Source organism: Mauremys mutica, chromosome 8, assembly GCF_020497125.1.
Source record: "Mauremys mutica isolate MM-2020 ecotype Southern chromosome 8, ASM2049712v1, whole genome shotgun sequence".
NCBI lineage: Eukaryota > Metazoa > Chordata > Testudines > Geoemydidae > Mauremys > Mauremys mutica.
In genome coordinates, this window is record NC_059079.1 from 36,089,727 (window position 1) to 36,117,258 (window position 27,532).

At 40.3% G+C, this 27,532-nt stretch overlaps 1 protein-coding gene and 1 long non-coding RNA gene across 5 annotated transcripts in view; one reads left to right on the forward strand and one right to left on the reverse strand.

Annotated features, from left to right (window-relative positions):
* The first annotated feature begins 1,187 nt into the window (after positions 1 to 1,187).
* PTBP2 (polypyrimidine tract binding protein 2) overlaps positions 1,188 to 27,532 on the forward strand; it is a 79,690-nt gene continuing 53,345 nt past the window's right edge. For 3 of the 4 annotated variants that reach the window (XM_045027361.1, XM_045027363.1, XM_045027364.1), the window contains exons 1-3: positions 1,219 to 1,351; positions 3,119 to 3,149; positions 20,278 to 20,353. In XM_045027361.1, coding sequence (XP_044883296.1) covers positions 1,344 to 1,351; positions 3,119 to 3,149; positions 20,278 to 20,353 — 115 coding nt within the window. In that variant the 5' untranslated portion in view covers positions 1,219 to 1,343. Of the gene's footprint in view, positions 1,352 to 3,118; positions 3,150 to 20,277; positions 20,354 to 27,532 lie in introns of all 4 variants that reach the window. The other variant, XM_045027365.1, reaches the window with a different exon arrangement.
* On the reverse strand, positions 3,132 to 26,364 carry LOC123375929. Its single transcript, XR_006581629.1, has 5 exons — positions 26,294 to 26,364; positions 20,261 to 20,401; positions 11,140 to 11,276; positions 9,573 to 9,629; positions 3,132 to 3,185 (listed from the first exon to the last, which is right to left on the reverse strand). It is a non-coding gene; the product is annotated as an uncharacterized LOC123375929 (long non-coding RNA).

Sequence of the window (27,532 nt, forward strand, 5' to 3'; positions counted from 1 at the left end):
GTGAGCCATTGTGTGCAATCTTTAATTGTTTGGAGGGAGGGGGGGAACATACTATAGCAGGGGTAGGCAACCTATGGCACACGTGCCGAAGGTGGCACACAAGCTGATTTTCAGTAGCACTCACGCTGCCCAGATCCTGGCCACCGGTCTGGGGGGGCTCTGCATTTTAATTTAATTTTAAATGAAGCCTCTTAAACATTTTTAAAACCTTATTTACTTTACATACAACAATGATTTAGTTATATATTATAGACTTATAGAAAGAGACCTTCTAAAAATGTTGAAATGTATTACTGACACGCAAAACCTTAAATTAAAGTGAATAAATGAAGACTCGGCACACCACTTCTGAAAGGTTGCTGACCCCTGTACTATAACATGCTTGATGGTTTTGTTTTTTTTGTTCGTCAGGGGTCTTAAGAGTGGTTGATATCTAGGGCTAACTGCACTAGCTGTGATTATTATATTGTGTGCAATAACATGTCTAGCTTTTCATTGCTCATGTTTCAGGGCATAAGCTATGGTTCTCAATTTAAAACAGGAAGAATTTCTTTCCTCTCCTTTGGAATGCTGTTGCACAATTAGGTGCATTCTGAGAGGTAATAATTTCCTTTGAAGGACCCTGCAGTGGCCAATTGGAGAGGCAGGATACTACAGAAGATGGACTATTGATGGCAATTCCTCTCCAAAATTTTCCATTACAAGAGGAGAAAGGCTTTAACTACTCTCTGGCCCCAGAAATAAAGGAGACGTGGCACCAAGTTTGGACAGTTTCTTCCTGCAACAAGTGAAGCCTGGCACCAGGGCTGGAGCCTGGGGAATCCAATCCAAGACGCTGTGCATCAGATCTGGCAAGTTTCTCTTCTCAGGCTCGGCCTGGCAGCAGGGCTGAGGAGTCTTTCTCCAGCTAAAGGAGCCAGACTTTGAGGGAAACAGTCAAAGAATTTCCCTCCAAAAAGCGGGCCTTCAGTCAGCAGGGCTGGGAGATGAATGTGACGTGGGAGATGGGCCTAGGAGTGGGCCTAGTGGGCAGCAAGGCTCGGAAACCGCCCTGCTTGTCTTGCCTGCTTTGCCCCCCGCGGGGGGACTAGTTTGCCTCAGACAGGCAGGTAACGAGGGGCATCGCAGAAGCGCCAGTAGCGGCTGCTACTGAGCATGCGCACAGCGCACGGGCATGCTCAGTGACAACTGAGGGAGCCCAATCTGATGGGGAGCAGAGCCTGGCACTCGGCAACCTTCGGCGGTTTCCGTGGGGGCCCGGCCGCCATTTTCTCGTTGCCTCTCTCCGCTCGCTGCCCGCGCGGCTCCCTGCCCTGCTCGCCAGCGCTTTGTCTTGTTCGGCGATGGACGGGTGAGTACCGGGGCGGTGGGGGAGCGGGGGCCGCTGCCGCGCCCGCCGGGTTATTGTTGCCTTCCCGTCGGGGGCTGGGCAGAGCGGGGCTCGCTCTCCCCCCCAGGGGTGTCTGGGAGGAGCAGGGTGCCCAGCACACCCCACTGAATAACGGGGATTAGCTCCCGCAGCCTCCCTGTGGGGCAGCTGGAGACCGCCTGGGGCCCAGTGAGGATGGGGGCGGTGGGGGGAGCTTCTGCATAACGCGGGCTCAGATGCGGCGCTGGGGAGGGTCCGTTACTGACTCACCTAGGGCTGCGTGAGCCCTTAGCGCCCTGTTCATTCTGTGGCCCTCTCAATGGTGGGTGGGTGTGGGGGGTGCCCCCATTCCCGCCCTCTTATTCTCTCCCCCTCATTCGTGGGGTGAGGGGAAACGCTGTGAGCAAGACCCCTGCTTGTTTTGGTGCTGGCCAGAGAGGAGGAGGTGGAGCAGGCAGATGTCAAGCTCTTTTGTTTTCAATAGCTGCTTAATAGCCCCCTGGCTTTTTTTTAAATTTAAGGTAGAAAGATGCCTTTGTGTATACTGGAGACAGGCAGTAAAAGCCCAAGTAGGGAAGGGTTTGCAGGCATCAACCATATGGGACAGCCAAGGGCCTTCATTCCTGGCAGGGAGCTTGGGTGGGTAGTTATACACAAGGCCCTCTTTTCATTGGGGCTGGGAGCCGCTGCTGGTGTTTATAGCTACTGTCAGCACAAACCCTTGTACGTGTGCAGCATCTTACTGCCCCCATTTAACTTGCCTCCCTCTTTTGAGACCAATTAAACAATCTCTTGTGTTTGTGTGATAAATGTATAACCTATTGGTAATGTGATTTTAAAGTCTTTTTATGGTTGCTTGTCAGCCTAATGTTGGTGTTACAAACCCTGTCTAAAAAGTCAATCCTTTGTGCTACTCACAAATTGATACCCATGGAAGTGGCATGCTTTACTTATCACATTTTGTTTTTAATATTTTATGATATTTGTGTTAATTAGGGTATCCTGGCTATATTCTGTTTTGGGTTGTTATATTCTGCCTAACCAGTGCTAGATCCTGCAAATAGATCTACATAAGAGCATGTCTGTGCTGTTGTTCCACATGGATGTAGGGTGCCATTTGTAGGATCTAGCGTTCAGTGTGGTCATCTTTTTCAATTCAGAAATAGTATTAATCACTTTCTGCCCTGAACTGTTCTGTAAGGATCACTGTTAAAGAATGAACAGAAAGGTTATCTTATGTACTACACCTGTCCTTAAATCCTCTTATTCTCACCCTATCCATTGTCCCACAAAGTCCAGAAACTTCCTCTTCAGACTTCCTGGCACTGGCCAAAATGGATATCTATCAGACTCTGTAAGGAGGAGGCTGGATGGGGTGGGTTCTCTGACCTAATTCCTCTCACTTCTTAAGTCCTGTGTCCAGACAGAGCTTCTTTGGGAAGTGTTCGCTGACATCATGGACACCTTTTGTAGCTGTGGGTACTCTCAGGGATTCTTTGTTAAGTGTGTCTCCTGGATGTCTTCTATTGAACCTTTGAGCCTACTCCCATCCTGTTTTGTTTCTTTTTGACTCCTCTCCTCTTTTGAGGGGGTGGTCTTTGCTATTTTAATTTCTAAATACTAAAGTTAATTAAAATATATTAAGAGTTCAGTTTTATGGGGAAATCATATTTATTTTGAGTCAATCTGTGGACTGAAAACTCAGACATTTTTCTTACTATTAAATCAGGTTTCTTGTTTTCTTTACAGCATTGTCACTGATGTTGCAGTTGGCGTGAAGGTAGGATGTGAAGCTAGCTGATGATAAACTGGCAACCTGTTAATATGATATATATGTTAATTTGTGGAGTTGAAGTGAGCTGTAAGATTTTATTAAGTGATTGTCAGCTGACATTTTGTCATCGAGATATGCTTTAATAAACAGAAAACTTTAAGTTGGAAAGTGACTAGAAATGGAAGAATCTGTTATCAAAACCAGTCACTTGGATGGCAGATTAATATAGTGATATAAACTTATTCTAAAGATTAGTCTCTCAGAAATAATGTTTGGGCAACATTCTGTTCTCAGTGCTGCATGATGGCCTTAAAAGCTGATTTTTCCCCCTCTCCCTACCTGCAAAAAACTCCAAATGAGGTCAACAAGAATTGGATACCTATAATTGGAGCAGAATATGGGAATGAAGTTTTGACCTGCAGATCTGAGAGCAGAGGTTTGCTGTTTTTTTGTTTTTTTTGTCCGTCCCCCCCCCTCACATTTCTTCACTGAAAGTTCTCCAGTTATAAGGATTGTACCATATAGTTAATTTCAGTTAGCCCTCTGATTCTTTCACTCTTGAAATGAATGTTGCATTTGAAGATCAGATCAATACTTCATTGGAGCTGGATGCAACAAAAATATAGTTAGCATGAAGGGAACAATGGCACAGGGCTAGCCTTGAACTATACAGACAAATATGTTGCCACAGGTGCACAATTTATGAACAGATGAGAGAGTTTTCTAGTGTGTGTATATTACTTGTTGAAGAGCATATTTGGGATTATGGAAGTGAACACAGCAAAATTCTTTCATTATGAAGTAGACTCTTCAAAGTAGCACCCCATATAATAAAGTTCCAGCTGTACTAGAAACAACTAAATTGCACAATTTCAGCACTTTAACCCCTGTCAGTATCAGTCTCTTAGGGAATGCCCTGAATCATGTGTAATGAAATAATTCCTGTTAAATCATGTCTTGTTTGAAAGGATTGTGGAAATTCTGTTAGAGATCCTTTGTTTTACATCCTGGGTACTTAAAGGCAACACTTTCCTTCACTGTAAGACCATCACATTCTTAGAATTCTAAGTTGTTGTTCATGTTGATAAGTGTAAGTGTTGATGTGACTTGTTCAGAGCAAATTGAGGCCATTATCTGAAGTGTTTTATAAAATAAATGTGAAATTCCCTGTTCTCCACCTGCCTATGAAATGTAAACATTTCAGTGGAGATATTTATTTTGTTTATCTGATTGTGGAAGATATAGTGGCATGAGTTTAAGCACGATTGGCAAACTACAGCAATCATAAAGGGAGGAGCCTTTAGAGAACAAGCCTCAAAAATTAGGTCAGAAATCTAGAGTAATATATAGACTGGGAAATAGTCATGGGTACTTGATAGTGTTAAAGAGTCATGCACCTCACCATTTTTTCTTGAAGATAGACTTTGTGGTATGTGTTTTTAAAGGGAAAAAGCATCTATTTGCACAGATAGGGAAAGTACAGAATAAGAGCTAGTCTTTGAAGAAAGCAATTACAAGCCATTAAGCCTAACTTCTGGCAAATTGGTTGAAACTATAGTAAAGAACAGAATTATCAGAAATATAGCTGAACATGATATGTTGGGGAAGAGTTAACCTGGCTTTTGTAAAGGGAAATCGTGCCTCAACAACGTATTAGAATTCTTGGGAGGGGCGGGGGGGGGTGTCAACAAGCATGTGGACAAGGGTGAACCAGTGGGATAGTGTACTTGGACTTTCAGAAAGTCTTTGACAAGGTCTCTCACTAAAGGCTCTTAAACAAGCTAAGTAGTCATTGGATAAGAGGGAAGGTCCTCTCATGAATCAGTAACTGGCTGAAAGATGGGAAACAAAGGGAGGAATAAATGGTCAGTTTTCCGAATGGAGAGAGGTAAATATTGGTGTCCCTGAGAGATCTGTACTGGGACCAGTGCTAGTCAAGGTATTTGTAAATGATCTGGAAAAAGGGGTAAACAGTGAGGTGGAAAAGTTTGCAGATGATATAAAATTACTTAAAATAGTTAAATCCAAAACAGATTGCGAAGAGTTACAAAGGGATCTCACAAAACTGGGAGATTGGACAACAAAATGGCCAATGAAATTCAGTGTTGATAGATGCAAAGTAATAGATATTGGAAAATATAATCTCAACTGTACATACAAAATGATGGGGTCTATAATTAGCTGTTACCATTCAAGAAAGAGCTCTTGGAGTCATTGTGATTTTTTTTCCCCTGAAAACATCAGCTGCATGTTCAATGGCAGTTAAAAACTTTAGAAACCAGTATGAAAGGGATAGATAATAAGACAGTAAATATAATGCCACTATATAAATCCATGGAGTGCCCATAGCTATTGTGTACAGTTCTGGTTGCTCCATCTTGAAAAATGTATCTTAGAAATGGAAAAGACAGAGAAGGGCAACAAAAATGATTGGGGTATGGAACAGCTTCCTTCTGAGGAGAGATTAAGATTGCACTGTTAGTCTTAAAAAAGAGGCAACTAAGGTCTATAAAATCATGAATGGTGTAGAGAAAGTGAATAAGGAAATGTTATTTACCCCTTCACATAACACAAGAACCAGGGGTCACCCAATGAAATTAATAGGCAGCAGATTTAAAACAAACAACACACAGTCAGCCTTTGGAATTTGTTGCTAGGGGATGTTGTGAAGGCCAAAAGTATAACTGGCTTAAAAAAAGAATTAGATAAGTTCATGGAGGATGGACCCGTCAAAGGCTATTAGCCAAGACACAACCCCATTCTCTGGGTGTCCCTAAGCTTCTGACTGCCATAAACTGGCACTGGATGACAACAGGATACCGGGCTAGATAGACAATTGGTCTGATCCAGTATGGCCGTTCTAATAAGTGAGCCAGACTAAGGCTATGTTTACTCTAAAAATGTATGTTGACTCAAGTTACATCAGTATACAGCTGCGACAATTAGTATATCGCTTGTGCATGTGCATACTTGGCTCCTTGTGCTGGCAGTGGGTGTATTCAATAGGAGTGCTTGTGTCATTGCAGAGTGCAGTGTATGATGGGTAGGCAGTCTCACTGTGCAACTTGACACTATCCAGCTCGCTAGTTTTTGGGGAGTTTTGGCAATGCATGATGGGGGCCATAACGAGTCACTTGGGATGACTTGGAGCATGGGTCAACGTCCCAGTTTGCAACTGTCTCCATCCCATAATTGTATCTGTATCCCATAACTTTTGTGTCTTTTTTTCAAAATCCCACAAACCCACGTGTCCCTCCTTGCTCTCCACCATCTCAGACAGAAGCATGAAGCCTGCACAGTTCTGCACTATTGTCAGGAGCATTGCAAGCACAGGGTTCACAATCCTGTAGTAGTTGCAGAGCTACAAGAAGACCTGAATGGGTGGGTGCGGGGGGCATAATGATTCTTTGGAGGACAGATTGTCAGGGGACATAGCAAGAATCAATTGAATATTGTTGGCAGTGTGCATGGAACAGATGAAGATGTTGGAGCACCACTTCTGGACCTGAGAAACAAGCACTGACTGACTGGTGGGATTGCATCGTAATGTAAGTTTGGGAAGATGACCAGTGGCTGAGGAACTTTCGGATGTACAAGGCCATGTGCCTGGATCTGTGTAGGGAGCTTTCTCCAGCCCTTCAGCACAAGACACCAAAATGAGAGCTGCACTGACAGTGGAGAAGTGAGTGGCGCTCACAAGTGGAACACCGGATTGTTACCTGTCTGAAATCAATTTGGGGTCAGGAAATCCATGGCTGTTTTCATGTGAGTGTACAGAGCCTTTAAATGCCTCATGCTGTGCAGGATTGTGACTGCAATGTGCAGGACATACTGGATGGCTTTGCAGCTATGGGGTTCCTGAACTGTGGTGGAGCAATAGATGGCATGGATATCCCTATTTTGGCACCAGAACATGTTGCCACTGCGTACATCGGTGGAAAGGGCTCTTTTCTATGATTATGCAAGCATAGATGGATCACTGGGGATGCTTCACTGACATCAATGTCGGGTCCAGGAAGGTACGTGTCACTCACATCTTTAAGAACACAGGACCTTTCAGAAAGCTACAAGCATGGACTCTTTCCCTACTGGTGGATTGCCACTGTCAATATTGAAATGCCAATCCCTTGCTCCCCTGGCTCATGAAGCCATAGATTGGTCACCTTGACAGCACCAAGGAATGATTCAATACTGGCTCAGCAGGTATTGAGTGACAGTTGAATGTGCATTTGGTCATTTGAAGGGTCACTGGCGTTGCCTACTCACAAGATTGGACCTCACAGAGAAAAATATCCCAATGTTTATATCCCACAGCTGACTGCTGTGTCCTGCCTAATATCTGTGAAGCAAAAGAAGAAAAGTTTCTTCCAGGATGGAGGACAGAGGTGGAGTGGCTGCCTGCTGAATTTGAACAGGGCTATTAGAAGAGGTGAACATGGAGCTATACAGCTCAGGTAGTCTTTGAAAGGCAATTTTAACAGTGAGTGGAGTAATGTGTGGTGGTGTAGTATGCTCTATCTGTCCCCGCTCTTTTGTGGCCTGGTAGGAATTGTGTGGTGATTACTGTACATGTAGGAATAGACCATTGTCAACTCACCTTCGCCATTGGGAGGTAAACTATCTCAAATTCAACAGGTTAATCATTAATACTTAGAGGATTTTCTTGCCATGCTCTATTATGAGGAGAACGTCACCAGACATTTAAATTGTTTTATTTAACTAAAACAACAAGCAGCATAATATTTTAACAAAATAATCATATGAAATTTTGAATTTAGTTAAACATTCAAGTTTTTTAAAATCAGATTTGTTTTTGTTAAAATTGTTTTAACTAAAGTAGTTAAATGAATTAAAAAAAAATTAAATAGACTGTGTCAGCCAGGTCAACATGAGAAACTTAAAATATTGGCTTCTGCAGCTAACTCAGTCGTCTTCACCTTAATTTTCCTGTTTGTTCATAATCTGGAAAAGAAAAACAAGCTTTCCTGCTTTTTCAAATCCAAAACAATTTCTCAATTTGGAATGAATTAGTCCAAAGGAAGAAAATATTCTTTCTACACCGACAGAAGAAGCTACTGCTGTTTAAAGTGAGATTATCACTTCAACAGTCTCTGAATCCAAGTGCTTAAGTGACCCTCAGCGGTGAAAGTGACTTTCTTTAAAACATCATCAGCAAACGTATATTTCTTGAATGGTTGACCCTTAGCTCTGAAGTTTATTAGTTGGTATTATGGAGGGATGATTGCTGGATGTCCATGTGATAGCTAACACCTCTTCTTCAGCAGTTAAGGTTTGACCCTGGTACCGAGTATTGAGAATGTTTGCAAGAAAATGAGCTGGAGATAGTGCTGTTTGAGATTTAACTCTGTCATTCCATATTTCTCTTTTTAAGATCTCACTCAGTTCCTTCCAAATTTCAACAGCATCAGCAATAAAACAGCTATTTCCATGCATTTTGTTCAAGGCGACAGAAATAGGCTTCAGAGTACTCAGCATGTGTTCAACATTGGGCTTAAGAGAAATGTTGAGAACTTTGGCTGTGACTGTGAACAAAATCGTGAAAAAAGTAGATGGCACTAACTGTCATCAGATTAGGCCAGTTCTTGATATAGTGCTCAAAACAGTCCACTACTGAGTTCCCTCGCACATCTTGTGGGAGAGTTAGCTTGGTTCCTCCCACTTTTTTCAGAGCGGCTGCTGCAAAGTGGTTGTTACGGAAATATTTTGCAATTTCAACAACATTAACCTTTATTTCTGCAACACTGAAGTCTTTGGCTAGGAGGCGCATCAAATGAGCACTGCAATGGTATGTTATTAGCTTGGGACTCTCTTCTAAATAATTTCTTCTCATCTTGGCTACATTTTCAGCATTGTCTGTGCCCAAGCTGCGTACTAGACATTTGAATTTTTTTCCAAGTTTGTTATAGCTTTTACTGCTACTTGTAAGTATTCTGCTCTATGTGCATTTCCTGATGTATCAATTGTTTCTACAAGGAAACATTCCCTTCTTCCATTATCACACAAGCACATACAACAGGATCATTGTGGACATTGCTCCACCCATCAAGACTCAGGTTAACAATTTTACTCTCTATGGCCGCGGTTCACTGCTCCAGGCCAATGGGAGCTGCTGGAAGCGGTGGCCAGTACGTCCCTCGGTCCGCGCCGCTTCCAGCAGCCCGCATTGGCCTGGAGCAGCAGACCGCGGCCAGTGGGAGCTGCGATAAGCTGAACCTGCGGACGCAGCAGGTAAACAAACCAGCCCTGCCCACCAGGGGCTTTCCCTACACAAGCGGCGTCCCAATTTTGGGAAACACTGCCATAGAATAACAACTATATTTTTTTCTCAAACATGAGAATTCAAGAATAGTCCAGAAGGAAGACAAGCAGTCCTTAAGAAAGAACTATGAAATAAAAAAATTTACCAACCTGAAGATTCTGCATGTTCAGACATGTTCCTTTCATCATCTTTAACACAACTTTCTCCTGAGAAGGAACATTTCTCATGATGTTGTTTCATTTGGGTAATCAGGCTTTGCATTTCTTTGTTGCCCTGTTTGCATTTTGCACATATGCCTGTCTTACTCACAAGAAGAGGAACTTCATTAAAATATTTCCAAACTGGGTTTCTTTTACAGCCTGCTGCCATTATAGGTTTTCCCTTCTAGTGAGAGAATGGTATAGTAGATCTCAAATCAATGAAGGCTACACTCAGAAAGACCTAAAAACTTCTGGAATATGCTGCTCAAACAGTTTCACTCTTGTTTCTACTGCCTGTCCCTCACTTCTCACATTTATCTCCAGACTTCTTCCCCCTTGTCTAGATCTATTCTGCCCCCGACATTGAACTTTTTGAAACTTTGCACGTTTAGAGAGAGGAAAGGGATTGACTCTGTGTACACAAATTTGCAGAGGGACAATAGGGTTGAGGTCTGTTATTTCTCACCTCTATATATTATTTATTTATTTAAAATATCTTTGTTGTTAACAAGTGTGTTATCTCTGGAAACACAAATCCAGTTTGAGAACAGCAAAACTAAGCATCTCTGATGGTGTCTTCTAGACCAGTGCTTCTCAAAGTGGTGGTCCGTGGACCGGTGCCGGTCCACGAGCCATCAGCTGCCGGTCCGCAGCGAGTTTCCTCATAAGAGCATCGAATAGGATAATAACATGGCACCTGTCCCTGGCACATTGGAAAAAAAAATTGCTGGTCCCCCACATCAGATAGCTTGAGAAGCACTGTTCTAGACTGAGCACTGAGTCCCATTGGGTAGATAGAAAGATGAACCTAAATAATCTATACAGAAGCCCCTGGAACTCCATAAAATTGGGTCCCTAATCCATGAACTGTTGGAACTCATTTACAAAACTTTTCTTAAACATTACATGAATATATTGTCTCATACTATATATTCTAATATATTGTCTATATATATAGAATTAGAATTTATAATCCCTATTCCATAAGGAGATACATTATAGCTCAAAGGTATCTTAATTAAAACTGTCTTTAGATAAGATGCTTTTTGAGGGGGAAAAACCTATCAAAAATCCAATTTTAAATTTAAAAAAATCCTTTTTTTTTTTTAAAAATAATTGATTTTTATCCACCCTCGTATTTACTGTTCCCAGAAGCCTGAAAGGCAAAAACTCTGTGGGCTCTCCCCCTAGGTGAACTCCTAGGCAAACTCCTCTGTTTGCTTCTCCTCTGTTCACTGCTCACTGGCTGCCATTTTATAAGGCTGCTGACTCAAAACAAGTTACCCAGGTTTGAAGCCTCACCTGGTTCACACTCCAGTCAACCACTCAGGACTCATCAGGAACAAAGTTCTCCAAGTCACACTTTTCAAACAAGCATGTAGTCAAGCAGTCCCTGCAGTTAGCAGCAGTCAAACATAGCCAAACAAATGGTCACAGCAGACAGACACTCAAATATTCACCCCACCAGCTCACAACACAGCCCCACTAATGCAGCATCTACCTCAAAAGCACTGACCATAGTTCCTCTTGGATGGTTCCCAGACAATTTCCCTGTTTGCTGCTCATCCTGAGTTCTCTTCTGTCTCCTGCTTATCTGGCTCAGATGCTCCGTGGGTGTGTAGGAGGAGACCCTGAAGGCTGCAGTGGCAGCAGCTGCAGATAAAACATATGGATGTACTATTGTCTGTGTAGTCATGATGGAAAGCGACATTTAAGATGCAGAACTCACTCCCTTTGCTCCCCTAAAGTTTTAGGCACTATATTCTCAGTTCTGCTTGGGGTTGTTTGTGCACCATGCCAGTCACAGCACCAGTCCTGGTGAGTAGTGCCCCCACCCCGTGCTGGAGTTTGGGGAAATGAGGAAAGAATTATTCGGTTGCATGAATCTAAAAGTATAGTGTAATGACACTGAATACTGGTACTGTTTTCCACAGGCAGGAGTGGCTTTAGATCAGGAGTGGGCAAACATTTTGGCCTGAGGGCCACATCTGGGTATGGAAATTGTATGGTGGGCCATGAATGCTCACAAAATTGGGGTGGGGGTGAAGACTCCAGCTGGGGATGCAGACTCTAGGGTGGGACTGGGGATGAGGGGGCTGGGGTGCAGGAGGGGGATCAGGGGTGCAGGCTCCGGGCGGCACTTACCTCAGGCTGCTCCCGTAAGTAGCGACATGTCCTCCTTCCAGCTCCTATGTGAAGGCATAGCCAGGCAGCTCTGCACGCTGCCCCATCCACAGGTGCCCTCCCTGCAGTTCCCACTGGCCGTGGTTCCGGCCAGTGGGAGCTGTGGGGGAGGCGTTTGGGGCGGGGGCAGTGCGGAGCCCCCTGGCTGCCCCTACATGTAGAAGCCGGAGGGAGGACACGCTGCTGCTTCCAGGAACTGCGCAGAGCCACAACATGAGCGGAGCAGGGCAAGCCCCAGACCCCACTTGCCAATGGGAGCTCGAAGGCCAGATTAAAATAGCTGACGGGCCGTAGTTTGCACACCCCTGTTTTAGCTGATATCTTACTCCTGCAGGTAGATCAACCAAATATTTTAATTTTAGCTCCTTGAAGAAATTATGAAGTCTATATAAATTGTATATTTATATATAACCTATGCATCTAATTCCTCAAGTATAAGTATTTTAAAAATGGATAAATCAGAAATTTGTATTTTACCTGGCTTCTTTATAACCAAAATTCAGATGGCTTAACTACTATATATTTCATACCTGAGAAAATACTGCAGTCTTCTCATTACAAACTTTCCATTTCTCTGAACTGTAAAATCTTGACTAATCAAATATATAAAAATTCAGCCTGCCCAAAACCATGGATTTAAGGTATTGTCTTCTGTACACAAATGATGACTTTTACCTACCTGAGCAGCAGTGAGTGCTGGGTGGGAGAGTTAGGGCCCTAATTGAACTAATTAAAAGATAGACTGACAACCTCTATGCTGTTAAGGACAATGAAAGTCTTGGGGAAAACATCAAGCTGGAGCGGAGGGAAATGAGCCCACCATTGGGACTCTACTTGTAGATGATGATGATGTATTCGCTCACACTGAGGATTCCGTTCTGGGGGAGGGAACCCCAGTTATTAGGAAGAGACAGGTAATAGTAGTAGTAGTAGATCTGATTATTAGAAATATAGATAGTTGGGTTTGTGATGATTGGGAGTCCGAATGGTGGATTGTCTGCAGAGAGAAGGCTGCGGACCTCATGAGGCAATTTAGGTGGATTTTTATGATGTGCTGGGGAAGAACCGGTGATCATGGTACATGCAAGTACCAGTGACACAGGAAAAAGTAGGAAAGAGGTCGTGGAAGCCAAATTTGGGCTACTTGGTAAGAGATTAAAATACAAGACCTTCATGGTGGCATTTTCTGATATGCTTCCAGCTCCATGTGCAGGACCAGTTAGACGGGCAGAACTGCAGGATCTCAGTGTGTGGATGAAATGTTGGTGTTTGAAGGAGGGTTTAGGTTTATTAGGAACTGGGGAACTTTTTGCGAAAGGAGGAGCTTATCCTGGCAGAATGGGCTCCACCTAACCCAAAAGGGAACCAGATTGCTGGCATGTAAAATTAAAAAGGTCGTAGAGGAGTTTAGAAACTAAGAGCTGGGGGAAAGCTGACGGGTGTGTAGAAGCACACATTTCAGAAAGAGACATCCCATAGAGGGAGTATTTATTAAAGGGGATACTCTATATCCTAGTAAAGAGTAGGGGGTAGCAGCTGATAAAGTACAGGTAGGAACTGAAGAGAAACAGTCAAATGAAAATGAGTTCCCTTTAGTTGCATCACATGAAGGCAGACAACTAAATGTTAGCAAATTTTATAAGTGCTTGTATACAAATGCTAGAAATCTAAATACTTAGATGCGTGAACTTGAGTGCCTGGTGTTAAATGAAGATACTGGTATAATAGGAATCACAGAAACTTTGTGAGATGATGATAAACAATGGCACAGAGTAATACCAGGGTACAAAATATATAGGAATGACAGAGTAGGTTGCACTGGGGAGGGGGGGGGGGAAGAAAAGGAGGGGAGAGGTGGTACTGTATGTGAAAGAAAGCATAGAATCGAATAAAGTAAAAGTTTCATTCATTCAAGACAGTACCATAGAATATGTATGGGTAGAATTTCCGTTCTTGAATAACAGTATAGCAATAGTAATACCGCTTGATCAGGATGGTGATGGTGATTGTGAAATGCTCAGGGAGATTAGCAGTTACAAAAACAGAAAACCCAGTAATAATGGAGGATTTCAGCTATGCTCATACTGACTGGGTAAATGTCACCTCAGGATGGAATGCAGAGAAATTTCTGGTCCCCATTAATGACTGTTTCTTGGGGCAGCTACTTCTGGGAACCCACAAGGAGAGGGGCAGTTTGTGATTTAGTCCTAAGTGGAACACAGGATCTGGTCCAACCGGTCAATATAGCCAAACTGCTCAGTAATAGTTACCATAATATAATTAAATTTCACATCCTTGTATGGGGGAAAATACCAAAGAAACCCACCACAGTAGCAATTTAAGTTAAAAAAAGGGGAACTACACAAAAATGAGAGAGCTAGTTAAATTGAAATTAAAAGGAACAGTTATGAGTGAAATGCTTGCATGGAAACTATTTAAAACACCATAGCAGAGGCCCAGACTAAATGTATATCCCAAATTAAAAAAAAAAAATACAGTAAGAGGACCAAGGCTAAACAACAAAGAGGTGGTTAGATGCAAAAAGACATACTTAAAAAAATTCATAATCAAATCCTACTGAGGAAAACATAAACATAAACTAGCAAGTCAAGTGGAAATGTAGAATGAGGCAGGACAAAAAAGAATTTGAAGAGCAATTAGCAGAAAACACATCACCTTCGTATCAGTGCACATAACAAAATTCATATGAGGTGGGGCCGAGGGGTTCGGAGTGTGGGAGGGGGCTCAGGCTGGGACAGAGGGTTTGAATGCAGGGGTCTGAGGGCTCCGGCTGTGGGTGCAGGCTCTGGTGTGGGTCCGGAGATGGGCTCAGGGCTGGGGCAGAGGGTTGTGGTGCAGGGGTGTGAGGGCTCTGGCTGGAGGGGTGTGCTCTGGGGTGAGGTCAGGGATGAGGGGCTCAGGACTGGGAAAGGATTGGGGTACAGGGGCTGAGGGCTCTGGGGTGAGGTCAGGGATGAGGGGCTCAGGGCTGGGAAAGGATTGGAGTACAGGGGCTGAGGGCTCTGGGGTGGGACTGGGGATGAGGGGTTTGGGGTGCAGGAGGGTGCTCAGGGGCTACAGCGGGGAGAGAGGACCCCACCCAACTCTCTCTCCTCGCAGCAGCACCAGCAGCACCTGGGCTGGCGGGGGAGGTGCCTCTCCCTGCCACAGCAGCTCTGGGGTTGGGGCTGCAGGATAGGCGCCCCTTCCCTGGTCCCAGCAGGTCCGGGCTGGCCTGACCGCTCTGGCTGTGCCGGTTTGGGCTTCCCAGCCATGGCTGGGTCTGGGCCACTCTGGTCATGCTTGAGGCTGGCCCGGGCTGTGCCACAGTAGAGTTGGGGCCAGAGGAGGGGCGCCCTGCACCAGTTTGTGGGCCAGGCTAGGTGGGGGCTGGGGAAGGGACACCCCTCCACTGGCCGCGACCGGTCCCCAAGCAGGTTCCTTGAGCACCTGCGCAGCACTAAATAAGCTGCTGCGTGGCCGCGCAGCTTACAGGGAACTTAGGTAAGAAGTGAGGAAGAGGGAGAGGACTTTTAGGAGAAATGAGGACACGTATGCATGTAATGTCTAGTTAGTTAGAGAAAGACAAGTGAACTTAAAAACAAATTACAGCAATGAGTTACCACTTGTTGGTGGAATACAGAGTTGTTGGGCTGGTCTACGCACAGTTCTTGTCCTGATTTAACTAAATTGTATTTAAATCAGTAAAAAACTGTTTAGACAAGTCTTTTGTCTATATGGTGATGTGGCAGGGATGAAACTGGGGATTTTTGTAGCATACCAGTGAATCTGCATGGAATTTCTTTTGGACTGTAGGTAGGACGAGAATGTGTGCAGATGTAACTCATATTCTTGGGGCCCTGGCCTTGGGGAGTCTAGTGATACTATGTTTCTGTACAAAGTGAGTTGGTTTCTGTTAGTTATTTTTGGAGCAGATTGGGGATATTGCTGTTTGAGGTCAGTGTGTAAGGTAAGATGTCTATACATAAATGCACTTCCTCTTCACTAAATAAGCATAAACCAAATATATGCATGCTGTATTTCACTAAAAATTCATCATGTGACAACAGAATATTAATTAAATTCATATGTGTCTATCATGCAAATTGAAATCTGTAAATGAGTGCTTATTGTTCTGTGCCCTCTCCTTCCCCCCAATATACTACCTCAGACTCTTAGTATTTTCATCCCTGGAGACAATGTTTTTTTTTAAATGCCTGAAGACACTTTATATTTTGGATTTGCAAGTAATTTACCCTGAAGAAGAATAACTCAAGCTACTGGAATGGTAGTCACTGATTATTTCGAACACTTTTTTTTTGAATGCTGCTACTCCTCCATCATACTGCTAGTTTTCAGTTGCCTGCAGATGCTGTTAGAAGCTAAGGGTACATCTACACTTCAATAATAAACCTGTGGCACTAAGTCTCAGAGCCTGGTCAATTGACTCAGGCCAGCTGTAGCTCTGCTGTGGGTCTTCTATTGCAATTGTAAACATACTCTGAGTGTTTCGCAGTGGTGTTATGCTCATGGCTTGACATATGTCCCTAGGCTGAGACTAACTGTGGTAAATATACAATGTAACTAAAACTACCATTTAACATTTTTTCTGCTTTCTTTCATCACAGAAAAAGTGTCCTATTCTCTACCCCGATATAACGCTGTCCTTGGGAGCCAAAAAATCTTAACAAGTTATAGGTGAAACCGTGTTATATCGAACTTGCTTTGATCCACCGGAGCGCTGCTTTACCGTGTTATATCCGAATTCATGTTATATCGGGGTAGAGGTGCATGTATCATCGGTAAATCAGAATCTCTCGCAAGAGTTAACAGCATTTCTTTTTTAATTATTATATTCCCTCCACCAGTTGTAATTAAAAACTGTTTAGATATTAATTGTATCACAATAGAGTAGATGATAATGCTGGCTCTTACTACTATGTTTGAAATAGAGGGATAGTTTTGTTCATTTGTTGACTGTTTTTAGTAACACCATTCACTTCGTGTTTTGTTTATTTCCATTGTCAGAGGAGACTACAAATTTGAGTGATGCTTTTAATAAGCCTTCTTTAACCCAAACAGATCTGTTACGTTAGGTACAAGAATTGACTTCCGAAAAGTTTTTCTCTACTTAGGAGTTAATAAAATATTGGGCAGACAACTTTTGGATATATATATTTTTAGACTTTTTCAGAAATTTTTTGACAGGTCCTCACGAGGCAATTAAACTTGGTAGCTGCCAAGTTTTCAATCCAGTAATAGATTTTAAAAATGTTTACGAATTGGCTGCTTATTTCTACTCTTTGCTTCTTAAATGTGGAAAGAGATTTCTACTAGAGTTAAAATATATTATTCTGGAGATGTGGGAAAAATAGTTGACAATAAATTTTTTGCCATCCTGAATGGTTTCATGGTTAGACTTCAGGGGATTTTGATGACTGTAATGGCCTGATAAAACTAGGAGGGTGTGTAACATAACCTGTGGCATTCAGATTAGACACATTTTCAAAGTAATGCGTGTTGGGACAAACCATTTTGAAACTAATTATAATATGGATACTAAATTAGTTGCAACATTTAAAGCAAAGATCTAGACACTGTGGCTAGTCATTGCACTTTCTTCCTCCTTTTCTATAGTTTTGTCCTATAATTTTTGAAAACTAAAAGATTTGATTGTATTTGTTGTGCAATGGTATTATACACAGTTAAACATTCCCTACATTCCACTTCTTTTAATTTTTATATTTCAGATTTACAGTACATGAAGCAATTTATGCTTCTGAAGTTTGTAAACTGCTTTTGGGAGTCGCATATTGAAGGCTTAAGTTGACAGTCAAATCTCTTTTTGAAAATTTGGTCCTGTGTGAGGAATCTCACAGTGTCACGATAGAACCACACTTTAAATATTTTTCTTCACACTTCTGGTGAAAGGCTGCATTGAGGGGGACAGGATGAGATAGGAAGGACAAAACAGAATTTGTCGGCATGAGCGAGGATTATTTAAAAGAGGCTGGGTCTAATATCCTCCATGTTTAAGTTGTAAATTAGGGAGTTCATCAAGTAGTTTGGTTGTTATGTACAGAGTCTTCCCTTCGTAGGGTAAATACATAGGGTTAGTGTTCTGGCTTTTACTTAAGACAGATCAGGATTACATGATTTTAAGAGTTGTTGCTTTGCCAAGACTGAAATAGCATCCATCTTTCCAAAACAAAAAGAAAAAAATTATGAGAATCAAGGGACTTGAAAGCCTTCTAGACTCAAAATTGCATGTGCCTAGATCCAGCACTGGTAGAGATGTGGCCTGTGTGTCATCTATGCTCAGGCCTGAGAATAAGCAGGAAATTGCCCTCAAATGCAGGTATTTTTTAAATTCAACCATCTTGTCTTCCATGATTTTACTTCCATAATTTTGATGTCAAACTATAATATCCTCTCCTTAGCAAATATTGGGGTAGTAATTTAGATCTTCAAAGAGAAAGAAAGAACATTTCAATGAGTTCCATCTGCTACATTTCAGTCATCTTTGTACTTGAGAACAGTCATATAGAGTGAATAATGGAAAGGTTCCATAGCGTCTCTGAATTGGCTTTCAATTTTGCCTGTTTTAAGTTCATTCTTTTGATCTAATTAAAAATGGTTTCCTCTGATAGTGACAAGACTCATTGCTGTTTTCTTTTATTAAATTTAAAGTCAAATCATGTTGCCGATTTGAACCCCAAAATGTGTAGAGCAGAATCTAGAATCAACAAGGGCGTGAAGCAAACTAAAATTATTCAGAAATAGTCTGTTTAAATAACTTTGAGAACTAGTGCTCAAAACTGAATAAGCTTAGTGACTGTAATAGCTTGGTGTGTTGTCTAGTATGTTGTGGATTTTAGATATGGGATACTTCAAAATGTGTTATATATTCTAATATTCCTCTTCATATTCCTATGCGTGTGTGTATATATAATATATACACTAATATTACAGTTTGGGCTTGATTATATGCATCCTGGAATAAGCATACCACTTAGTATTGTGATATCCTCAGATTAGTTTAGTATGTATTTATTATTTAGAATGAAGAACTATCCAAAATATACAGGATGCTTTTCAAATGGAGATAGATAATACCTGCCTCAAGGACAGCACAGTCTGAAACATCTTGATTATAATAAAGATTTCGTAAGTAAAGCAGTTTGTGGTCAGTACTCAGAATGGAAACATAGATTCCATGCAAAGTAATATTTGGTGATTCAGTAACTGGCACTCACCCTTTTCAGTAATGACCCAATGGCCTGGGTTAGTGCTGAGGGCATTGGTGCTATTGGAGATACCTTTGAATTAAGACACAAAACTGAGGCCCTAACCTCTTTTGGATATAAAAAATCCAGTAGCCTATTAATGATGACATGCAAAGGAGGGGAGGTTTATGCCCTTTTTAATTCATTTTGACTTATGAGGAAGGCCTGAAAGATTTAAAAAAACACACAAACAAAAAATCCTACTTGTTTTACATTAGGCATCTGAGTGTTTTTTCTATCCTGGAAGGAAATGAAACCTGATCACTGAGAGGGGAAGTATATTTTTTTAAGTACACCTCTACCTCAATATAACGCGACCCGATATAACACGAATTCGGATATAACGCGGTAAAGCAGTGCCCCGGGGGGCGGGTGGGGTGCTGCGCACTCCTGTGGATCAAAGCAAGTTTGATATAATGCGGTTTCACCTATAATGTGGTAAGATTTTTTGGCTCCTGAGGACCGTGTTATATTGTGGTAGAAGTGTATTTAGACTGTTTCAGACTTATTTTTAACACCTATTTAACTCAAACGCTTGGGGGGAAAAGGATCCCTCTTTAAGGATTCAACACCAAATCTCCTCTGGTATCTGCATTCCACATTGAAATCATCCAAAAAGAAGACTAAGAAAGAACAGACTTGATGTTCTTCATATTTTTATGAAGCTTAAACCAAAAAGAAATCCATCCTCCAACAAACAAAAAAATTGTTTTCAGCGTTCCTTTATATATTATAAAGAAGTGCAAAACACAACAGTCTGCTTTGAACTTTTTCTAATAGGAGTGCTAGCCCTAGCACTTTGGTCAAATTCTAATTTCAGTATTTGCCTGAATTCCCCATTTAGTTTCAGTGGATATTAACTTCTTATTGTAAAATATTTCGTAAGTTGTGTACTGTTGGACAGCTCTTGTGGTCCCTGGAGATTGCATTTCAGCTGTGGATGAAGTGATTTTGTGTATGGAATTTTAATTGAGGGATGCTATGTAAATATACTGTATTATCTAGATTTTAATTTTTTTATTTACTGTCACTTTCTGAAAAGGGAGAATCTGCCAAATCCTATGTAATGTTCATTTAAAGCTCTCTGAAGGGATTTGCCCTGTCAAACTGATACTTTTAATATCAACATTAAAGATGACAAAAATAGAAGGGAAAAAAAACTCTTACTGTCTTTTTCTTTTTAGAGAGGATCTGACGAACTTCTTTCAGGCAGTGTACTCAATAGTCCGAACTCTAACATGAGCAGCATGGTAGTTACTGGTAAGTGTTCCAAAGGAGAAATCTAACATTATATCTCAGAATCTTTTCCTGTTTACAAGGGGAAAATAGTAAAATTAAAAGTAATAAAAGTAGATTCCATCCTGTTGTACAAGAATAAATTGTTGGCATGCACCAGACTTTAACAACCCTGTATCTACATTGAAACACTCAAAAAAATATTTGAACGAGTAAACCAATTAAATTAATGGAAATTTACAGATGATGAAACAATTCTTAGGGCTGGGGAACTGGATGGGACATGAAAGAAATTAAACTTTTTAATATGGAATGGGTTATACAATTCTCTTCAAACTAAGGAGTGATACAGAGCAAACAAAGACTAACAGGAACTGCTATAGGAATTTAACTTTGTCATGTGTAGGCATCCACATGTCTGGGCATCCCTGCTGGATTAGCCTGCTCATTTCACACTAGTGGAGTAACTTTATGAATAATTAAAATTCTAATAACTCCTCAGCTAGACTGCCACAGCACTAGACTCTGATCCTAGTTCACTGCCTTAGTACGGAAGCAGCTTTAGGCTCACAGCAGCACTTCAGTGCAGCATGTGTTAGTGTTCCTTTGTCAAACTGCTGGGGACTCCAAATAAATTGGCTTTTCAGTAATTGAAACCTGTTCCTCTTTCTTTTATAACTTCCTTACACTCTGAAATAGTTGTATCTGTCAAAGGAGCTTTGCTCAGCCTGCTGTTTTGGCACATCTACCACTTAGGTCTTTCATTCTGGTGGCAGAGTGCTTTAGTTCATACCTCTAGTCTGTTAGTGGGTAATCTAAATAGTTGTAATCAGAAGACTTAGCTCACCACTTACTGTGGTAGGTGAATTCTCCACAGCAGTGTGGTCTAGTAACTCCTGCTACCAGTGGACCATATCAGCAGTAATCCTGCAGTAAAAGGTGGCACTTTCCTCCCTGAGTGCTAATGACTGTGGCATAGCTTTAAAACCACTACAGAAAGCCTATAAATTATTTTTATATTAAAGGAAGGTTTCTGAACACCAGTGCTTTACCCAGCTCTCCTAGTTTCCTTTTTGCTTCTGGAGGATATCCCTATTTCATTTCTAGGCATCTTTGGACACAATAATAGTATGCTTGAGTTAGAAAGTGTCCTCCTTGCCATCTTTTCTTTACAGTCTTTTCCAACTTCTGGGAAAAACTATGATTTCTTCTCCCCTGCTCCCAAGCTTTCTATGCATCAGGACTAAATCCATCTTATTTAATCAAAGAAGATTCTAAACAAAAAAGCTATATTACTGTCAAGTTTTACTGCTACATTACAGTTAATGTGATTTTTTTCAAATGAGCCAATATTAAAACACAAATTTGAGAGAACTAAATTAGTTTAAACTGACTGCAAAATGGAAATGTTTCTTTCTTCTCAAATTGATCCTTCTTCCCAGGCTCTTACAGGGGCCACCAGTTGGTTGTGAAAGACTTCATTATACTCAAATGGAACAAATGCACTCAAGAGTTTTGTTGAAAAATATTGATTTACCATACTATTGGGCTTTAAAAAACTATGGTCAAGATTTTAAAATGTGATATGAGTATCTAACTTAAAACACCTAATAGGGCTCAGTTTTCTGAGAAATGGGGTTTGGTACTTCGAGAAAATCAGAGCCTTTCAAGGTGTCTCAAGGTAGCTATTCAGAATCATTAGTCACTTTTGAAAAATCTTAGCCCATACTTTTATTTTACAGTCAAACTAGCCACAAGTTTCAATGAACTGAATAATCTTAACCTGAGCTCTTCTATCATGCCCAGATCCGTTGCCCTTTCTAATGGTAATAAATATTGGAAAAAGAGGAGGGAACTCTAAAAGAAATATAAGAATCCCTAACAAAGATGCTCCTGAATGCAGTAATATAATTGTCATTTTCAACGGGGAGTCTTGAAAATATCCTTGGATAAAACTTTCAGGAATTCATCAAAACATAACCTGTTTCCTCAGTCCAGCTCTCTTATGAGACATAAGCCTCTGAACAGAAAATATTGATTAACTCCCACATCTTGTCTGGTGAGATCTAATGGACAATCCTTCCAGCTGTATCCAGAGCCAGGGAATATTTTTCCAGCTTTGCAAGCGAGAGGTCAGTACAGATTCTTCTTCAACCACTCATAATGTAAATGATCAACTAAGGTGTAATTAAGCCTAAAAGGGAAACCAAGCATTTTTCTTATTCAGATTCTTGACCAGGTCTTCTTAAGGCAAATAGGTTCGAAATGTCATTTAAAAATGTATTATAGGTCAATAGACTAATAGGTTTCACCTCTAATCTTTCTTCTGGCCTCTCTGCCATTGAATTTATATATATGTAACAGTATTGACATGTCAGAGTTCTGCTATCACACTCAAAGCATCATGACTGTGAAGCCCTTATAAAGAGAAGATATAATCCTTGATCACTCTGTTTGTAAAGGAAGCATGATTTGGAACAGTAGCTACTCCATAACACACTCGAGAAATGGCTCTACTTCCCTCTTTTGCACTGTGTAGTTCTCAAGAACTTCTCTTTCTGATTTGTCCTGGTCTTCATTTTCTACTATTCCTGGGAAACAAGGTGTATTTGTGACCTTGTCACTTCTGTTATCAGATTCCATAATACTGTCTAAGCTGTTGTCTTCATAGAAGAAAAGAAGGAAGAGGGCAATTTACATTTCAGTAACCAGGATATGACCTGTTTGGTGAAAATGCATCTGAAAACAACTTACCTTCACACAGCCCAAAGAGTCTACCTACCACTAGTGCTACCCCAACAGTGATTCATAATGAAGACTTTTTGTTTGTTTGTTTTTTAAAGCCTTCTCTCTCCTTTCTTCCCTCTCTGGTCCTATATCTTGTAAAGCACTTAAAAACATTTTTGTAAAAATAAAAAATAATTGCACAACAAGAAGCAAGAGATCAGATTTTTTTTTTCACTTAAACTTGTCTAAGATTTTAGATTGGGATTTTCAAAAGAACCCAAGGGAATTAGGCATCCAGCTCCCATTTAATTCAGTGAGACTTGAGCACCAAATTCCCCTAGTCTCTTTTGAAAATTTCATTCATAATTCTCTTCAAATAGATGGTGAATGATACGAAAGATAGACACCTTCTCTTTCCTTTAAGGATTTCTGTACGTTAACCTTTTCTCCCATTTTTTCATATTGTCTGGGTGACTTGCAAAATAAAACGAGGTAAAGAATCTGTAATTCTTATTGCATCATTATTGGCCTCACAGGACATCGTCATCCACGATCATGAAGACATGTTTGTGGGAAAACTTCAACATTTCATTCTGACCTTGGCAGGTTGAAACTAATAGTTTAGAATCTAAGAGAACGGAGCTGGAAACAACTCTGTTAAACATTGGTAAACATTCTGCAGTCAGAACATACAAAAGGATTTGGAGTACTTGGCTTCCAAAGTACACAGACCTTTACCAAAATAGACTTCAAATCAAACATTCTAATTTATGTTCCTTTTAGAAAGGAATTCATCTTCAGTTGTCCATGGGTCCAGATCTCTTTATTCCATGTTATTTCTGGTATCAATACTTTTACACCCTTGCATTTCCTCAAAGCTATGTGGTGTTAGGGTGCAGTCGTCAACCCCAGAAGTGTTTGTATTTCACTTAAGCTATATATATTTATATCAAAATTAGTTTTTATGAGTGATTTGTGACTCCTTTGCATGAAAAGTCCATAAATAACATTTGAGAAGAAAATCCTAGATGCTTGAATAGATTGTTTTAAAGGTGAAGACAAGAACTAACAACCACTATGTATTCTGGAAAGCAGTTTTGTCTTTGCTTAAGATTAAAGGTCAGGGCTCAGAGTTTTTCTAGCAATAGTTGATGACATCATTTACACCTACAGCTGAGAGCTGCACCGTCAAAAGCACAGATAAAAACTATCGGAGTAAATGTTGTCCTTCATCATTTCTGAAGCTGATGTAAAATTCCATTCTTGTTTCCTATTATAAACTAGTTAGGGTCAGAAGTCTTTTGAGAGCCTGAGCCTCCTTCCAGTGTTTATGAAATCATCCTTTTTATATTGATGTATGGCAGATATTGACTCACTGAAAAGTATTCCAAGCAAAGAGAGATTAAATGGGAATCTATGATACTCTTTGAAATGGATCAGAATGGAAACAAGGAAATACACCTCTACCTCGATATAATGCTGTTCTTAGGAGCCAAAAAATCTTACCGCGTTATAGGTGAAACAGTGTTATATTGAACTTGCTTTGATCCACTGGAGTGCGCAGTGCAAAAGAGGGAGGTAGAGCCATTTATTGAGTGTGTTATGGAGTAGCTACTGTTCCAAATTTGTGTTATATCGGGTGGCGTTATATCGAGGTAGTGGTGTATTAGAATTTTACCTCAGTTCTGGATATTCTGCAGGGCACCAATGTCGTCTAGGTCATAAGTCCTGCACTGACTTGTCTTAAACTGGTGTCTTTAACAATATGCTTCCCTATGCTTTTCACTAGGCAACTAAGAATGCAGATGTTGCATGCCCCATAAATACTTTCTTAACTATGTACTTCGCATATGGTGAAAAAAATTGCTCTTACTCATTCTAAGGTTTAACTATAAAACACATTTATTTTCTATAGAACAAGGAAACATGCATCTCCTCTGTGGTGTGCTATTTCTGTGCCAAATTTAATCTTCTGAAACTTTATTCCTTTCAACTGTAGGGCTGCTCAATAAAAATTGCAGGAATATTTTTATGTATGGAAAAGTATATCTGTTTTCTAGTTCCTTGTACATGGAAACAGCCAAACTGTATTTCCTGAAATCTGCCAAATCTTACCTCCTTTTCTCACTCTCTCTTCCCCCCCCCCGTGCCAAAAAAAAAAAAATCAGTGGGCAGACACAAAGAATGGAAAATTTCAGCCTGAGGGGGTTAAAGTTCCTGAAAGTTGAGTGACTGGAAACAAGGGATTGGAATGGAAACAGTTACCCAACTTTAACTGTAGCAGTGGCTGCTGCTGCTCCTATAATCCAGTGTAGAAAACTCCATCAGTGCAAAACATCTGAAAAAATGTATTGATATAAAACCCACTAAAATTTGGGGAATTAAAAATCCAGTGTCTGTGGTAGCTTTTAACTCTGTCTCATTAGAAATATGCTTTGATAGATATTTAATTGCGTTCACAAAACAGTTAACAATGTGACATACAAGTGATCATGTATATTTTAAAATATGGTTTAACAATGCTAATTTGACATCCTTTATAAGAAGAGGTGCATTGTTATACATTGATGAATGAATTTATATGTCCTGTTTTTATAAAGCCATAGCTAAACTGACAGTGGTTAACAATAAAATGTTATAAATACAGATACTTGAGTAACTAAGTTCACAACTAGTAATTTTTAATAGTATCTGCTGGAAGTTTTAAAAAATTACTACCCATCCTAAGTTTTGGTGATTATATTGGCCAGTTTATCATTATGTAATAATGTAAATTGACATTTATGATTATCATACCGATGGGCTTGTGCATATATATGCATACATTAAGCTCACAAGCAAAAACAGTTTAAAAATAAGCTTTATGCTTGAAAGTGTGTTTTCAGTGGAGTCTAGCTAAAACATCAAGAATTGTAACTTTGTTTATGAAACCTTATGTAACTGCAGAAGACAAAAACCTAAACAGTAAATCTGGAAATGAATAGTTAAGGGATTTACTGCTTTATAATGCTACGTAACTCCTCTTTATCCCACCTAACTTATATTGCACACTCAACCTTAATTTTGATCCATAACATTGTAAAAATATATTTAAAGTTCAAAATTCCTATATTAATAGTACTATATCGTATTTAGAGGATCCATTGCCGATTCACTGTAACATACCCACTGTTACTCACTACCAAAATCCCTACCCACTTGGTACTACACAAAACAGAGATAAAAATATAGACTTACAGCTTTTATGTCAATGTGTGTGTAAAATCTGTGTTCTTGGCTTAACTGGTAGACATTTACCTCCTTGAGCCAGGAATTCTGATACACCCAACATTCCACTCCTGCCTAATAAACAATTGTATAAATTGCTGGCTGTTTGTGTCTTCTAGAAGCTGGTCTACAAACCCACTGCCAGTTATTTCTTTAGAGCCATTGGTAGAAACCTATCCTATGAATCTGAAGGTGTGGCGTCACTAGATGTCACCTGTTTGTGATACATGCTGGAAAAAATAGTCTCTAATTATTTGATTGCATACTATCATAATGCATATTCTCAAGAGAGCAGAATTAAGGTTATATCGGTAACCTTAATTTTGGCATTTCCCACCTTTGAGTGCCTGACTTTGCAATCTTAATATTCTTAACATATTTTGTGTTTTGAAGTATATCCAGGGGATCCCCTCTGATTAGCATTTATTTGGAAACAGTGGAAGGGATAGGTTCTGTGCATCACAACTAGGTGGATTATCTGTGCCTTGGATTTCTCTGTTCTTGTTATCTTGACATCTGGTAAATTGCTCAATCAGACACAATTTTCCTATCATACATAGTTTATTAATTGTGAGTATTCATTTTAGTTCATTATGTAATATTAAATAAATCTAATTATCAGGTTAATTAAACAATACCAAATAAGATAACAATTGCTTGTAGCTCTTTTAATCTGGTAAAATGGCAGTCTTTGTGTTTAGCTGTCAGTCACAAAGTAGGAGGACATTTCCACTCTGTCCCAATTTATATGATTTTATGTTTGTCAAAAGACTCACACCGTGAAGATCAATTCACTTCCATGTTAAACATAAAACAATTAAGGTAAAGAGAACAGTTCATCAGGATTTAAGCACATAATCTTAATCCATAAAATTTACATGTGAGATTAGTTGGTTTTTTTTTAAATTAGAAAAGGTACTTAATTTAATTTTTGTTTCTGTGGGTGACTCTAGGAGTTGTCCCTATGTGGGTTTGCAAATAATCACACACACTTACTCTTACTTTACTGTGCCTAATAAGAAGAGAACACCAGACCTTCTAGGAGTGTTGTCCTGATGGAAAAAATAAAATCGGAACACATCTGATACTTATAGAAGATGATTTACATTGTTATGGTTTCATGCATCTTCAGGAAGCTAATAATGATTAGCCGGTAACATTTTCAACACGGCTTGTTAATGTTGATGGAAATATTAGAAGCTGATTCCT